This window comes from Engystomops pustulosus, chromosome 1, assembly GCF_040894005.1.
Source record: "Engystomops pustulosus chromosome 1, aEngPut4.maternal, whole genome shotgun sequence".
Classification (NCBI taxonomy): Eukaryota; Metazoa; Chordata; class Amphibia; order Anura; family Leptodactylidae; genus Engystomops; species Engystomops pustulosus.
Genome location: NC_092411.1, coordinates 240,213,234 through 240,231,531, shown reverse-complemented (window position 1 = coordinate 240,231,531; position 18,298 = coordinate 240,213,234). Strand labels below are relative to the sequence as shown.

The following is an 18,298-nucleotide window of genomic DNA, read 5'->3' as shown; positions in this document are numbered from 1 at the left end:
ACACAGTAAACATCCTGGATGAGCTGCACTACCTCATCTGAGGTCCCCACATGTAAAACCACTCCTTTATTGAGTGTGTCTTGCTAATTGCCTGTGAAATTGGTTGTCAATCAGTGTTGCTTCCTAAGTGGACAGTTTGAATTTACAGAAGTTTTATTTACTTGGAGTTGTATTGTGTTGTTTAAGTGTTCCCTTTATTTTTTTGAGAAGTGTATATTAGACATATGCAACATTTATATACTGGCGTATGACCAGGAATGCGGACCCCTCCTCCCAATGCGAAGTGGTTAGAAGGGGCTCAGAGTGGACTCACTGGCGCATTAACTTTAGGCTATGCCAGTTTCTGCCTGGTGTATAATTAATCCATTCACACTCTTAGCCTCTCAGTATATCATAGACCGAAGAAGATCCTGGCAGATCCTTTGTATGTGTATATAATTATACAATTCATGATGATAATTTGGCTTTAAAAGGGGTTTCCTCTCTCAGTTTACCCTATTAGAACATATAGATGTGATAGAAGTGGTCCCTTACTAATGACCCTCCCTCAATGAAGCAGAACTGTAAGGAAGCTGCACACAAAGGTTGCAAAAATTAGCTGTGAAAAATGGATGTTAACGTGTTACCATGCATTTGGCAGGTTTGAAAGCACTTTCAGTATTGCTGGAAGTGTAAGCAGCTGTGTTAACATTTGGACATCCCTCCCATGCAGATTGTGAGCCCTCATGGGCAGGGTCCTCTGCCCACTTGTTTCCTGATCTCTGTAGTATTTGTTTTTTGTACTTGCATTTGTTCTTGTCTATGGCCACATTCACACGACCGTAGAGGGACGTATGTACGGCTGTGCACTTGCGGCACTGTACCGCTCCATGCACGGGGGAAAAGATAGGACATGCCATCGTGAGGTCACTCCTCCTCCACTCCATCGCGGCTGACATATCCCCGCCCGGCCATAGTCACGCGGGCATACATAAGTGTGCATGTAGCCTTAATGTAATGTATGTGAACCCCTTACTGATTGTACAGTACCATGGAATGAATGCCACTCTACAAATCAATAACAATAATAAAACAGCTATACGAAATTTTTACATTTTACTGATGATATCTTGATTTTAGCAAAGTTTATAGATTCTACAGTATAATAAAATTAAATGTGTGCTTTAAAAAAAACCTTCTTAAAAACTAGGTTTATTTAATCGGGAAAACACTTTTAGATTTAAGGGTGATTTTTAAAACAGAAATGTTTTGAGAATTTAGACTTTTGCACCATTATTTACGTCTCGTGAGTTGAGTAAAACGGTAGGTAATAAAACTGATTTATTTAATATATTTATTTTTGAATCAATACCAAGACTGTACTCAATACTCCATATATCAACAAGAGAAAAAATAATAAAAGTAATACTTTCAATATAAGAAATAGAACAAATATACAAATTTATACAAAAAAGATAAACCCTGGTTTTATTATAGTAGAAAAGCTCTTACAGATGTAGCAACTGTAACTGTATAAAATACAAAATATACTGAGTTATGAAAATTTTTGAAGTGTGATAATAAGTGTTTAGGGCTAATAGTGTAACAGTGTTAGACTATGAGTATATATATAGACATATTTATCAGTATATAAACCTCTAGATATTTATCAGCATACTTTTCATAACTGTAGAATGGTATTTACAACACAGTGTTTTATTGGATTGTGCTGAAATTTCACTATTTTGCTGGTAGTTTGTAAATTCTTCGTAAATTCTACTACTACTATCTACTGTACAAGATAAAAACAACATTCTTAATTAAAACTACCTAATAGGCAATACGAACATATAAAAATATCAGTTTTCTATTGCTATCTTGACCACTGAATGTTAGGGCGTGGGGTCTCAACTATACGCTAGTAACTGTACATGGTTCAAAAAATTACTAAGAGAGGGCCATGAGGTAAAATCCTTGCCCTTTGCAGCAACTGAACAGATAAATTAATACTAAAAACTTCTGCTGAATCAGCTTAAAACATTCACTTTTGGTTTATTCAGCAGGGAATTGTACTTTAGGTTGCTTAGCAACCACTGACTTCCTGTGACCACCTTTACAGATGATGTAGTAAGAAATACAAAAGTGGACACAGGAAGTTGTATTTCCTAACTAATAAACTGACGCTACATGTTACACAGGACTGTTTTAAAAAACCCACAGTCACAAACAAGGGTTACATGACTGCAAGAATGAAAGAAATCGGACTTTCAGGCCTGGTTTAAAATGGCTGCCTGTACTATGTGCAAGTATTGGTTTCAGTTTTATGGATTTTGGTAAAAACCTATGATAGTCTCACATAGTTATTTATCATAGCCCACAATGGAGGGTTATTTATCATAGACCACAATGGGGGTTATTTATGATGGCACCAGCCTCTTAATGTATCTGGCGGGGGCCTGTGCAGCAGAAGCCCGGATAAATATCCCCCAAAATGTGTATATACATAAAATAATAACAATGAAATTCAGTTAAGAATGAGCTTATATAACAATCAAATTAAGGATTATAGAAACCGATCCAAAGTAAAAATTTGAGATGTCCCAAATTAAAACAATAAGATCCGTTAGTTAAGGGAATACTAATATTCACACAATGTGGATTTATCACTCCCCTGCGTAGAAATAAAGCTTGTGGACTCATCTATGGTGACAATGCTTATGGCAGCACTAAATAACCCTGAGCTTTTATTGTAATCTTGGCATCCAAAATCATTGTCATGTGGGTGGCCAGATGGAAAGGAATGAAGGTAGGCTAAGCCATGAGGACATGGTAAAGGGATATGTACAGTGAAACCTTAACAAAATACCACCAACCACCAATTAGATACTAACTTTTTAACTCAGTGGAGAAATTCCAGTAACCTTAAGTTATCTGTATTGACTGGATTGAGGAAAACCTGTGAGGGAGCAACAATTGGGACAATCATAGGGACTGGGCGATTCTCTATATATAGATTGTCTGAATGAATGGCCAATACTTCCCTACTTTTAGACATCTGTGGAGAGCAGAATGCTTCTAGCGAATGCATGTGCTGAAAACATATATACTTGATCAGTCACTCTATTCAGTCCAATGAATGGAACCTCCCTTCTTCTAGTCTTGGCAGTTGGACCCCCACCGATCAGTTATACCCAGTTCAGTTGATAACGAACAACTTAAAATTACAAGAATATACCAAAAATGATCTTGTTGGTTAATTCAGGACATCATTTTTTCTTCTTTTACAAATACCTCATTACCAATCCTATACAAAAGACAAACAAAATCGATATATATTTATAAGCAATGCATTCTGGGGCTTGATTCTCACTTCAAGCAATCTTAAAAGGCTTCTCATATGATGCATCATTACTAGTTTTGCCTAAAGTAGATCTATGCTATATCCAGATAGCACTGCATGACCTTTTATCTATTCATGTAAGGTGATGTACATTTACCCATGTTACCTTAAGAACCCATTTTATTAAGAATAAATGGCTACTGATCTCATGACTGCCACTGGTGATCCAAAAAATAAAGGAAACTCTACATTTGTGTGTCAGTAATACTATAAACTAATTTAGGAATGTGGCCTATTGCCCAATCACAAAAAAAATGTTGAGGTTTTGGTTGGATTATCCACTCTGGGTGCAATCGCTTAGAAGCATATACATCTTAAGACATGTAGATACAAGATAAAGCAACTTAGCAGCAAGACGTCAAACACCTCTCACTTTTTAGGAGGCATGGAAAATCTAGAAAGATGTTTTTGGGAGAACACAAGGATCCATACAGCAGAGCTTCATCTTACTCTGATCTGGCACTCCATAAGATTGTGCACAGTACATGTTATATCAAATATAGATTAACATAACCTAATGCAGGTACAATGTGCGGCTTGAATGCATGACGTATCTTACATCTTTTCACAGTGACGGGCATCACTAGCATTCACTTGTCCTTTCATGCAAAATAAAATGATCGCTTTCTTTTGCGTTTTCCTCTTCGTTTTCTTTTCCTGACATTTTCTCCTCAATTCCACTGTTGTCGGAGTCACCGTCATCATCTTCCTCATCTTCTTTATGTTTTTTGGGTTTGCCTTCCACACTATTTCTTACACCATAGGCAAAGTAAATCAGGAAACCTTTGAAACAAGAAAGTAAATGAGATGACTGCACAATGAACACTGCATTTACCTGGGTGATAACTAGAGGACCATGATGCATGGCTGACATTGGTATCTGTCACCTGGGGTGTAGCTGATGGCTCAAGGGTTCTGGTGCAATATGGGGGTGCTGAGGTGGTGGTCTGGGAATTCATTTATTGTTGGTAGGCACTTTATGTATATAACGCCCTTATGGGCAAAGATACTGGGGGTCATTTACTAAGGGCCCGATTCGCGTTTTCCCGACGTGTTACCCGAATATTTCCGATTTGCACCGATTGTACCTGAATTGCCCCCGGTTTTTGGCGCACGCGATCGGATTGTGACGCATCGGCGCCGGCATGCGCGCGACAGAAATCGGGGGGGCGTGGCCGAACGAAAACCCGACGGATTCGGAAAAACCGCCGCATTCAAAAAAAAAATTGTGTTGCGAAAATTTCACTCACCTTCATCCTGGATAGGCCGGTGTATTTCGAGGCATTCCAGCGGACTTCAGCGCAGCAGCGCCACCTGGTGGACGGCGGAGGAACTGCTTTGATGAATCCCGGCCGGACCCGAATCCAGTGCAGAGAACGCGCCGCTGGATCGCGAACGGACCGGGTAAGTAAATCTGCCCCACTGTCTGGACTTTTTGCATATTTCCCTCCCTGTATTTATTTCTAAGCCCATTGTGGATATATGTATTATGAATCGACCACCACCGCTTTTGTTTGTTTCTGTATATTTTATGTGATAATTTTAATGTTTTTTTTGATTGCCATGTCGTGTACAAATAAAGATTGAAAGATTTTATCGTATTGCACATTATGGTTTGAGTATTACATTGTGGTCCTGTATACCGTTATTGGTATTCATCTTCTGGTGCAATAGTTCCTCTTGGGCTCCACCACAGTCACCACACTAGTATAGGTAATATCAACTCTCCCTCCCTTGTGTCACTATACATTATATTGACTCTACTTGTTTCCCTAAGTAAATGATACCCCCTTTGGTGTATATATAGGTAAAATTATTCAATATGTGCACTGACGAACAAAAGGGTAACAATGTTTGACATTTTTCAGGTTCTTTATCTCACCATAAACGACAGCTTTGAATCTGCTTCTATCATCATTTTATAGACAACTCATATATAAATTCAGCTTTTGCTTAGTCATGCAGATTCTTGTCATACTGCTCTTGGTACTTGAAGGAAATCTACCATAAAAATCCACAATGATAAACTAGTGACACTTACTCATAGATCCAGGGGTAATTGGGTATCAGGGATAATTTTCTTATATTTGTTATCCATGGTCTCCTTCCATCCAAAATCAACTTTTAAACTGTTATGCTTTTAATTCAATAAAATCTTGTTGAAACTAAAATCATGCTAATGAGCCTGAGGGCCTACCCTAGCCAATCTGTGATTTTGCTTTACAGACTGCTATACTGTTTGCCCTCCCCCCTGCTTCCTCAGCCCTGAGAATACAGCAGGAATTTTAGCATAAGAAGCATTAGCATAATTGTAAAAAGTTGATTTTAAAAGGAAGGAGGCCATGGATAACAAATTTAAGAGGATTACCACAGTCTCGGTGTCTGGATCTATGAGTAAGTGTCCCTGGTTTATCATGATGGATTTTTATGGTATATTACAATTAACAAGCTAAGAACTTTACAGTTTTTGGTTGCTGTTGATAATATTCTTGGTTTTGGCATGGGGAAATATTCGTGGAAATATATTGGTAAAATATATTCAGGTGAAAATAAATATTCCAATGATTTTACAACTTAATTTTACTCACCAAGAGCCATCCAAATGCTAAATCTTATCCATGTGTCACCGCTCAGCTGTACCATTAAGTATACATTAACTAATACACTAAAAACAGGTAAAAATGGTAGAAGTGGAACCTGTAGGAGAAATAAAGAAACAACATTACTGTATTTTACTACAAGCATAAATTATACAATTGTTATCTTATCTAATAAGGAATGCAATTAAATGTTAGGACTGACCAGGAATAATTGATATACTGTATTTTGCAGGAGCTAATAAGCATTCCAAATGTATATTTTAGAATGGAATCAAAACTATATAACTTGGAAAAAAATGATCCACCTGATCTCTGTTTGACATAATTCTTCCCATCTCTAAAGCTGGTACAATAATTGGAAAAACATATGTGTCTACTGTATTCATTTTTACTAAACGTGTCTAAGTCATACCTCACGGTTCTTACTAGTCACCTGTACTGTGTACATAGTGTTTTAATTGTCCCGGGGAATATTACTACGGTATGTGTACCATATGTCAGCAGTGCAGACGTAGCCATATGTTATTGCCCAAATTTGGAATAAGTCACACAAATGAGAAGGGTATTCAAAAGCTCACCAGCTAGTAATGTTTGTATTGCAGGTCACAATATTCAGTATAATCAACTGTATGTGATTTAAGTGGAAGTTCACATGACTTTCACTTTGACTTCACTATCCAATGAAAATTGAAGCTCCTACCTGAGCGACAATTTACTTTGTGGCGATCAAGTGGTGGAAACGTTGAATAAAATTTTAGATTTAGATTGCATATTAAGAGTCTTCTAACCTCTAAAATAATTTGTACATCAGTAATCTATTGCTCCTTTATATAGAATGAATTCAATTAGTTTTCCAGCTTTTAAATGATTTAATAAGGCGTGAAGATGATCTTTCAGCACCTCGCACATGTGGTGATGAACATACATAATGTAGGGGCTGCTGTAAAGATTGAGGGCACTTTGAATTTTCTTTCTAGTCCCCACGGTTGATGGGGACTCGAAAGGAGAAGCTGGAGAAGAACTGGAGAATGAGTTAGCACATACTCCAATTCTGTTCCAGATCCTCCTCTCTGACAGTAGAGAGGATTATAATGGTCAGATATCTTTACTGGTATCCCCACAAACCATGGGGAATAGAAAAATTCTAAGTGCACCTTAATCTCCATAGCAGCCCCTACAATATGGTATGATTATCACTACATGTGTGTAGTGGTGAGAGGTCCTCTTTAAAATGGGGATGAAAACATAACAAAATAGTACAGTCCTGGGACACCACTGAACCACACTTTCTGGTATGTGACACATAAAGGACATGCTTGGAGATAACCCTCAATCACTGTCTGAGGCTAGTCACCTCTGTGGATAGGCATTGGCTAAACAGCCATCACAGTGTCAGAAAAATACTAGGAATGCAGGAATCCAGGCAATGGCTGAATGTATGAAGTAATCCAAAGAACAATTTTGGTACCATCAAAGTCCTATTAATTCAAGATTTTTAATATTCGGTTACAGCATACAGGATTCCAAGTATATTACACAATGCTTACCATAAAAGTGATTTTATGTGGGTTTTGGGGTTGTCTCCAGATGATTAAAACAATCAATGCGATGAGTATGATGAATACACATAGAAGCGCGATACTCCACGACTCCACATTTCCTATCGCTTCGATTGCATATGTTGTAAGGACACTCAGGGCACAAACTATAAATGCTGCAAAAAAAAAAAAAAACTGATGAAAAAGGATCTTTGTATTACTTCTTATTTACTGGTTCAAGCAGCAAAATTTTTATTTATGAAATTATTTAATAAATTATTCTATATTGTTCCGTTATGAAGAATGGCTGGACCATTATACAACCTCCTGTGTCACCCCCTCATCCTCATAGTCTGTAAGCTCTTGTGAGCAGGGCCCTCACTCCTATTGTTCCATATGACTGTTTGTTCTTTGTAATGGAATATAGTTGTATTTGTCCCTTATGATTTGTAAAGCGCTACGGAATTTGATGGCGCTATATAAATAAAGATTATTATTATTATTATTAAGGTGAGGGTGCTAGGCGTTGGTACCTGAAACCAGGATATAAATATAACAGGGTGGAAAACAACTTTAATCTGCCAATCAGAGAAGGACAAAACTGTGAATAAATGTCTTTTTTAACTATGTGATCAGTGATCTCAAATTTTCATCCCGAGAAAAAACCCTTAAAGGGAACCTACCACCACGAATCTACCTATAAAGGTAGATCGGGTGGTAGGTGGATGTATGGGACGTGAGGATAGCCCTTTTTAGAGCTAATCCTCACGTCCCCGCTAGCCTAGCATAAACTTTATTGCCCTAATATGTTAATTTAATTAAGCGGCTACCGGGGCGTGGAGTAGCCGGACACGAGGCTACACGGCGCGGCTACTCCACGCCCCAGTAGCTGCTTTCCCCCGCCTACCCTGTGATCTTCGGCGCGCAGCTCCTGGCAGCTGCGCGCCCTCGTCCAAGAAGCCGGAGTTCTGCGCATGCGCAGTAACTCCGGCCAAGATGCGCGATCTCGGGAACGAGGCCGGAGTTACTGCGCATGCCGAAGATCACAGGGTAGGCGGGGGGAAGCAGCTACTGGGGCGTGGAGTAGCCGCGCCGTGTAGCCTCGTGTCCGGCTACTCCACGCCCTGGTAGCCGCTTAATTAAATTAACATATTAGGGCAATAAAGTTTATGCTAGGCTAGCGGGGACGTGAGGATTAGCTCTAAAAAGGGCTATCCTCACGTCCCATACATCCACCTACCACCCGATCTACCTTTATAGGTAGATTCGTGGTGGTAGGTGCCCTTTAAAGGATCTGGACAAGTTTACAACTTTTTTTCACAGAATAGGTGATAAATGTCTAATTGTCCACCCTTCAGAAATATTACATTGACAACAAAGTAGCTTGACATCAATTCTACTTCAGAACTTTGGAGTCATTGATACAAAAATAAACATGTAAGACCTACTCAAAACCTTTGATCCTATACTATAGAATATTTTGCAGATAACAGGAATTAACCTAAAGAGAGTGCGAATGCTAATGCAGCACATGAGATCTGGTGTTCTAATATATGAATTATATATGTTCTAACTTTCCTGACTTGTCCAACTTGTCTCACGGGAAAGGGGCGTGGCCACAAAAAAAAAAATAAGCCATGCGTCAAAAATTGTGCCACACAGTTTAGACCAACTAAAACTAACTCTAAAGAAGCAACCAATATCCTTTTCATGCACCAAAATTTATCATCACAGTGAAATATCTGAAGCAGCAAAAGACTAGTGTTTTCCAGCCAGAGACTGACGGAACCTGATTCACATATATTCCCCCAATTGTACTTTAAGTAAATTTGAGTGATATCTTTTAGCTATGAAAAAACGTTAATATTGTGATTTCCATTTTCAAAGTTCACAATGTTCTGCTTTGACACCACCAAAATAACTCAATAATAAACATTTCCCAAAGGTCTGCATTATGATGGCATTGATTTTTATGTGTCCTTGCATTCTTCTAAGATGTTGTGAGGCTCAAAACTTATGGGTATGATATTTCCCAATTTTATGAAAATCAATTTTATGTTCTGAGGGACAGCTCAGCTTTTAAGTGACTTTGAGTAAATAGTAAAACCACATACGTTATGACAGAATGAACATGCAATGTAGAAATTGTAATTTTTTTGGACAATACATTAACCTTCGCCATAGGTTAGAAGACGTATGTCACTGCAAAGTTTGGTAACCAATTTCTCCCAGGTGTGCCAATACCTCATATGTGGTGGTAAACTGCTGTATGGGCACATGGCACTGAAGTAGGGGAGAACCATTCATAGCAGATCTGCTTTGTCACATTTGTACAGGATATAAATATTTTTATTTTTTGTAATGTAGACAAATGAGGGCTTATTTTTTGTGGGATAAAATCCACTTTTCAATTTGAGGTGTCTGAAGCTCATCGATAAGATTTTATTAACTTTTTATGAGTGAAGGAAAATAATACAATTAATTCTTGTTTAGGATTTTTAGCTTTTATTTTCTTCCAAGTTCACCATACCAGAAAAAATATGATGTTATCTTTATTCTATGGGTCACTACATGTTTCAGCAATACCTTATTTATAGTTTTTTTTTTTTTTTTGCCCGATTTTACTGAATAAAAACAATATTAGAGAAAATCTTACTTCTCTTAGCATTGACATTTTTTATTGGTATAACATTTTTATATTTCAATTGACAAAGATGGTTGAGGGCTTATTTTTTGCGAGAACAGTTGTTTCTTTTTCAATGGTCTCATTTTGGGACACTAAATGTTTTTTGATCACCTTGTAGAACATTTTTTGTATTTGTTTTGCTTTTACAGCGTTAACCGCATTCAATAATAGGTCAGATTTATGATACATATTGTCACAGATGCGGTGATACCAAATGACAATTTAAAAATATATTTTATATAGTTAGACCTGGAAAAGCGACCGGACGGTAGGAGTCATCGGCCAGCTCCAGGGAACACATCGAACCTCAAGGCTGCGAGGGGAAGGATCAGCATGGTATCAGCTGTAATATACAGGCCTCGGCTCGGCTTGTGAGTCGGTTCCAGAAACTAGTCATAATACTACTGTGGTTTTGTGGGAAGTCAATGCTATTACATCCATGTGTGGGATGGGTTAAAGAATTTTGGTACATATTTTGAATTATTGCTCAAGAGCAGGAATTTTAAAGTCTCACAGTTACGACTACCCTATATTTTTCCAAAATGGCATTATATTGGATCACCATTTAAATATTCTTACCCAGGAGTCCCACAAGCATGCTAACCACAGAGGCAGACTGTTCTGTGGGTAGGCTGGGAGGATGAAGAAGAGAATGAAAGCTAAATCCCTGTTCTTGGAGCATAATAATTTGAGATTCGTTCATCATGGACTCTCTTTCTGATGCGGACAGCATTTCTTTATCTGCAACACATTTTGGCTTCTCATAACCAAGGCCGGGCTGGTACCTATGTAGATGGTGATACAATAACATTTTACATGTTAAGAAACAAACTTTAAACATTAAAAGTCTTATCCATATTTCCAATTCCTTATGTCTATGACATGCCCCTCATTTTCACATGATCCAATAATGACCGCATGACCAGATTACCATGAATACATTTTGATTGGTTACTGTATCATAAGCTTCCTGCATGTTTTTCTATCAATTGGCAAGGGCCAGTTGTTAGGATTTTCATAATGCAAATTCATCAAAAATTCAACAAATATCTCTGCTGCATATTTGCCTAAATGTGAAAAAAGATTCCTATAAAAACCAAACAGTATGGTTAAAACATAATGTGAATAATTTCGCTCCTCTGTGGACCCCTACAGCTATAATTTATTAATTTGGATCATGGTGCTAGCATATCACGGGTATCTCTGGACAGCTGTAAGGTCAATTAAGGCGAATTCCCAAGCAAACACATGACTGTACTGCAAAAGCCAATTTCGGCTTCTCTGCTAGGATTTTCGCTGATAGTTTACAGATTTAGACCACCCAATGCAACAGAACAATGCACGGGTCAATAACTCTGGCCATCTCTAATGAATTATAATGGAATCAGACTAATGAAGAAAAGACCTCCTGGCCCCTTTCTAGGAATTATACTGAAACTGTCAGCTGAAGAGGGAACAGCTTATAAGTGCAACCAATGCAGCTGCTACTGGGCTCTACTGTGCCTACTGGGTATTACGTTGCATGTAAAAGAATTGGTCAATAAATTTCTCACAAATACTGAGATGCATAATGGTGGGCGGTCTAAGATAAGGTATAGGAGACTAAGGGGGGCCCTTTGCTCTCTGGTTCAACACTATCAAAATATTTGTCTCATTTATGTTGCAACATATTTGAATTAAAAGAAAAAGCAATAATATCTTTACACCTCAGAGGGTTTAATATGCTCAGGAACCTAAGGCCAATTTAGAAGAATAATCAGCTCCCATCATGTGGTCATACTGGGCTTCTTTCAGTGATCTTCAATGCAAATAAAATGAGTCAGTCCCTCTGTAATTCAATTTTTAGATTTTTCTTTTTGATATATGTAGAATGACTAATGTGTATCATCTCCCTGTACTGACAACCTATACAGGGCAGTCAAACAAGATTTAGAGAGACTACTACATGGAAGACCTGGGCTGTGTTTAAACACAATTTAGTGGATGGTTTTAGTAGTTTCAAGGTTGAAAAACTAAAAGGGGTTTTCAGGTTTAAAGAAAACCTACCATCAGGAATCTACCTATTAATCTGGTGGTAGTTGGCTAGTTACGTTCTAAACCGTAGGTTTCTTTACCTAATCCTATAATTTACCTAATCCTAAAACTTTCTGAACGAAGATACACTTTATCTACATAATATGCTAATTTTCAGCAGAGGCAACTTGGGCGTGGAGTAGCCTTTGCTCCCAATGCCCAGAGAGCCTACTCCACACCCCAGTAGCCTCTGTCGTAAATTAGATAAAGTGTAGCTTAGTTTAGAAAGTATTAGGATTAGTTAACGATAGTTTACAGCTTAAAAGGTTACTAGGAATTTACTATCAGATCTACCTTAATAGGTAGATTTCTGATGGTAGATTTCCTTCAACCTACAGGCGGAGGGAGAAAATGAAAAAATAAAATATTCTTAATAAACCCATTCCCATGGGCGTGGCTCCCAGTCCCTATGTTACTTCCTGTTTGACTGTAAGAATCAGGGATCCCAATAACCTATTGGACAGCTAGTGATGCCATTGATTACTTATTGTAATAGCCTGACCGGGCACTGGGGGCTAAGGCTACTCCACGCTCCAGTAGCCTCTGCTGTTAGTTTACATATTACTAAAATAAAGTTTTAACAAGTTAGATTAGGTTCCAGAATTATTGAATTACAGATTAGGGTAGAAGTATACCTGATGGTAGATTTCTCTTTGTAAGTTTCCTTGAAATAGGTTTCCAGGGCTCCTACCACTCTCTGTAATTTTACAAGAATGCTGACCGACCCCTTTTAAGTTTAGAAGCAGGAATCATTAAGTTAATAACACTGTGCTACACATGACAGAAATCTCTTATATCCTGTTCAAAGTTCCCCCAGGAATTCTAACTAATAGAGAATTGGAACATTAAGTACAAGTCACTTTCCAGATATAGCGGCAGGGCTGAATGTGTCACTGAACAGTTACTTTCTGCTTCTAGTTCTCCCTACTCCTTACAATGTGAATATGATAAGGTAACTCTAGGTATAAACACCTTCCTCCTTCTGATTATATTTGTATATAGTTTCTATTTTTATGGGATCCTCGAAAAATATTACGCTGTATATATTTATTATGATGTACAGTACTGAATTGCCTGGGTTAGGTACAAGATGGGTTCTTAAGGTTTGTTCTTAAGTTGAATTTGTATGTAAGTCAGAACATGTATATTTTATAATTGTAGCTCCAAACTAAATTTTGTTTTGTCCCTGTGACAATTGGATTTTCAAAAGGTTGTTCTGTCACGGGAACAAGGATTATCTATATCCTATTCATTACAGACACCTTATAGATGATCATTGCAGCCTGAGACTAAAGTAAAGCATCCAGAGAGTTTCATTAGAGGTCATAGTGGACAGAAAGGTCCATCTCTAACTAGGGGTCGTTTGTAAGTCAGGTGTCCTTAAGTCAGGGACTCCTTGTATAACGATTACTGCACAATTTTGTTTGTTTTTTTTTCTTCTCCTATTGAAACCTATTCATACATTTGATACTATTCATGTCAATCTTATAACAGGAATGCTAGGTGACCTCTTGACCTTGGAACCCAAGGAAAACCTGAAACCTGGAAGAGTATGAACAGAGCCCCAACCCCATAATGGTTTGCAGACAAAGCTAGAGATGTTGATGTATATAGCATGCAATATACCGGAGGATGAGGACACAGGCTGCCACGAGGGAATAGGCCAGGAGTGTACCAATGGACATCATGTCAACCAGAGCTTTTAAGTCAAACAGGAACGCCATTATAGCTATAAGAAAGCAAAAAATTACATGATTTAGATTCATATGGTCATAGTAGGACAAGTAGCAATATATACACACTTTTAATGGCACAATCCTAATTATTTGCAATGGCCTGGCAGAAAATCCTGATCATAATATAAAATGGTGAGGATGTATTTCATATTATTTGCGCAATGCCAGTCATTTCAGTTCTTAAAGGGGTATTCTCATTTTGGCAAAGAAATGTTATTACTTGTATGATGAAAAATTTAATTTTTCCAATATACTTTCTGTATCAATTCCTCACGGTTTCTAGATCTCTAGTTGTCTGTTATTCTATTGAAAGCTTCATTGTTTATTTCCAGTAGACAGAAATCTGACCATAGTCACACAGGTGCACGGCTTGTTAGTATCACAGAGAGTAATCAGAGCTGTGTGATATAACGAGCCGTGCACCTATGTGACCATGGTCAGATTTCTGTCCACTGGAAATAAACAATAAAGTTTTCTAACAGAAAGCAGAGATCTAGAAAACAGTGAGGAATTGATACAGAAAGTATATTGGTAAATTGTATAACTTTATTTGCAGAAATGGAAAAACCCCTTTAAGTATGTAAGACTTCATTTTACCAATAGGATCTTAATATTTAAATAGTGCATACATTTTAAATTTTTTTTGCAGAAATCAGTAGTACAAGTACATACTTTGTAATATGTCTTAGTATCTCTGACTCTTCCCCTCTTTCCCCCCATTCTGATTTCACCTATTTATAGTTTCACTCGCAATTTGATTCTATGGAAAGGGGAAGGGATAAGCTTCAAGAAGGTGATAGTAAAGTTTTTTAGTGAGTTTCACAGAATGAGAGAAACGGATTTCCAAGTTCCAAAAACAACTAATTATAAGTAATTTAATGGCTATAAATAGTGATATTCCTTATATGCAGACACTGTACTAGTGATTTATGCAAAGTTTAATGAAAAATTAGGAACTTTCAAAATTTTGTTATCAAGTCTTGTATGCCAGTTTTTTTTGGCATATAAGTCCTGCAATAATGCCGGCATTGTAATCATTATCCTCTTTATGCCACCTCTCTGCCAAGTGGGTGTGGAGGGGGCGTGAAGGGGGTGTGTTCCTGCCACACGCCTGTGCACTCTCTAAAGCCTGCAAACATTCACCATTGAATGTTCATAGGTTTATACATACAACTATGCAAGGTGTATGATATATCCCCCCCCCCTGTTATATATTTGTACTCTATAATAATAGGCAAAGCACAAAAATAAGACATGCAAATTATACTTTACTGACTCCAAGCCAAAAATTACTTATTTATATAACGGATCATGTACAGTATATGCATAAATCATTACCATGCTATGTATATACCTATACAATGACATTTAAAAACTATGGGTCGATCTGCATTCATAGAGATAAGATCTGTTTCCTTTGTGTTGCAGTCACTGTTTTGGTAACTGCAGCTTTTATGGCTATTATTTAGGTTCTTGCATTTTGGATAAGAATAAGGCAAACATAGCATGATTTGCATATCACAATATATGATCACATATGTTCAAACTTGTAGCATCTTACATTACAACTCCCCTAGATGTCAGCATACGTATAGACCTCCAAATACTGCCAGGCATACAGTACATATAAATAAAGCTTAAAGGGAGGGAAGGTGCAGTGGCCGTCGTAAGGACAGCATACATGGCAGAACACACGATGTCTCCAAACCCTGGCAAAGACTTAACTCAACTAGATAAGTTTCCAAACCTTTTTGGATAACATCAAATGCAAATGGCTGTGAAAATTTTTATTTATAGCTATGGATTATGCTCTTTAGGTCTTTATCAAGTTTTTATTTAATTTTACCTACAGTATCAGGACCTTAACGGGAACTTGTCATCAGCAATTGGTCTGAACTATTACTAGTATATTGTAGTAGCGTAATACCTTATACTTTTTGTTTCTTTCATAGACAAATTCTTTCCTCAGATTCTCTTTGGTGATTTTTTGGGACTCCATTGTTAAAATTATGGAGATTCTAGTGGTGAACCCTCACCCTTTAATACATTTAGTATAACTGAAAAGGGATGATTCAAGTTATGTTTCTGCTGTATAGGTGGTATTCTATACGCATATTACAGGCAGTCCCCGGGTTACATACAAGATAGGGTCTGTAGGTTTGTTCTTAAGTTGAATTTGTATGTAAGTCGGAACTGTATATTTTATCATTGTAATGCCAGCCAGAACTTTTTTTTGGATCTGTAACAATTGGATTTTAAAAATATTGGGTTGTCAAAAGAACCAGGATTAACAATAAAGCTTCATTACATACACCAGTTATAACTGTTATAGCTGTTTATTGTAGCCTAGGACTAAAGTACAATAAATTAACAATATCCAGTCCGTTTGTAACTAGGGGTCGTATGTAAGTCGAGTGTTCTTAAGTAGGGGACCGCCTGTACTGGGGTTGAATGTTACATATAAATACAAGCCTCTCTTTATATCCAAAATTGGAATATTGTGGTATGTACTGCACATTCTTTTTTTTGTAAACTAACTAAACTTTATTTTACATTGTTATTTTGGTTGGTAATCTCTGACTAGCTATAGGAAAGGGATAAAGTATTAAAGATATTGTATGTAATTCCATGTGTTTTTGCCAACATTCTAAGTCTGTAAATCCTGATTTCAATGTCTGGAATGAAGAAAGCTGGATAATTTCAAGGAAAAAATCACTTTTATAGGAATAAGTTGCTGGCAAAAAAGATGACGGTCTATTCAGTGACTCAAGGAGAGATGGAAATGTGTTACATTCTACAAGTTTGTGAATAATGTAAATATGGCTGACCCTTACATACTAGACCTCAGTTATGAAAGGCAAAATAAGGAGTGGAGTAAAATGAAGAAATTCATCGTCTACAAAATAAGGCGGTGGACAAGTTGCTGCTTTTTCTTGAGTTAAAGATATGCGCTATGAGTGACAAAACGTAATATATTGTTATAATTTTGTAATCTTAGTGTCATGGATGTGAAATTTTGCCTTTTATAATGGAGGGACATTGAGGCAAGCAATTTGTAGACAGAAATCACAACCAACAAATAGGTCAAAGGCTTTATTTTATGGTTATTTCTTCCACCCACAATTGCTCACCTCTTCTGCTCAGGTCTGATTTCATATTTACACCTCCAATCCCATATAATTCACACATATTCATAACATGGAGAATCCATTTTCAATTCAGATTACAGGTTTACCTCTTGAATTAAGACAGTAGATCAACCCTGACTTACATGCAGAGACACAAAGCAGATGCCATTGATAAACTTGCATGCAAACCACCATGAGCCAATGTCCACAGATCTTCTTTTGCACATCTTACCAGAGATCACACCAGCTGTCAGTGTGGCAGCAACTGGCGACTGCCGTTCACTCACGTTGGAAAGAAATCTAAATAGTAAACCGTCTCTTGCCATGGCAAACAGAATTCGGGGGAGAGGAAACATAGAGCCCAGCAGGCTAGAATAGAAAAATGATGGATGTTGAGAAGCTGCTTTTTGCACTACAGAACTACATGGGTGTAAAGTCAGCAAGCCAAAAGCGAGAGGGTTTTAGGTTACGATGGAAACTCATTTACCCTTGACTACCACAGGTTGCACAATGATGTACCAAAATGATCAATGTGGTGTTCAAGGGCACATGGCTACAATGTCTTCATGATAAAAGAATAAAGAAGACTGGTGGATTAAGGATATGAAATGGATAAAAGTTTGCTGAGAGTTTCGAGGGAACAGAATAAACAAACACAACAACCAAAAATGTGATGCCACCATTAATACATTATTCAATAACACATTGCCATCAGTTTGTGCCATTTACTCCTATGCAAGCTCACCTGCTACTGCACCTGACGAGAGGGTGGCAATTACAGGGGTCTTCGTCTTGGGACTGATCTGAGCTAGAGATTTGAAAAGCAACCCATCCTCCGCCATAGCATAGATTACACGGGGCATTGGAAAAATGGATCCCAGCAGACTGAATAAAAATCAAACACATGCAACACAGCAAAACACGGTCATGCGAGATTGTGAGAGAGAAATTAATTGGTGATTACAGTCAAAAAGCCACCACCACAGTATACAAAGCCTTGAAATTATAAAGAATTAATAGGGCTAGGAGCCTAGAGTGTTAGCCCTGCACCCAGAATATTGCCCTTATTATCATTAAAGTCCAGGAGTGAAGCTGTGAGCACTCTGCATATTGGAAATGGCATGCAGGGGACACTCCTTTGTTTTGACCAGGTAGACC

At 37.6% G+C, this 18,298-nt stretch overlaps 1 protein-coding gene across 3 annotated transcripts in view; it reads right to left on the bottom strand.

Annotated features, from left to right (window-relative positions):
• Nucleotides 1–1,201: 1,201 nt before the first annotated feature.
• SLC7A2 (solute carrier family 7 member 2) overlaps nt 1,202–18,298 on the bottom strand; it is a 68,650-nt gene continuing 51,553 nt past the window's right edge. For 2 of the 3 annotated variants that reach the window (XM_072122287.1, XM_072122295.1), the window contains exons 7-12: nt 17,886–18,025; nt 13,903–14,005; nt 10,783–10,988; nt 7,527–7,693; nt 5,968–6,076; nt 1,202–4,162 (exon numbers count right to left, since the gene is read on the bottom strand). In XM_072122287.1, coding sequence (XP_071978388.1) covers nt 3,963–4,162; nt 5,968–6,076; nt 7,527–7,693; nt 10,783–10,988; nt 13,903–14,005; nt 17,886–18,025 — 925 coding nt within the window. In that variant the 3' untranslated portion in view covers nt 1,202–3,962. Of the gene's footprint in view, nt 4,163–5,967; nt 6,077–7,526; nt 7,694–10,782; nt 10,989–13,902; nt 14,006–17,372; nt 17,510–17,885; nt 18,026–18,298 lie in introns of all 3 variants that reach the window. The other variant, XM_072122304.1, reaches the window with a different exon arrangement.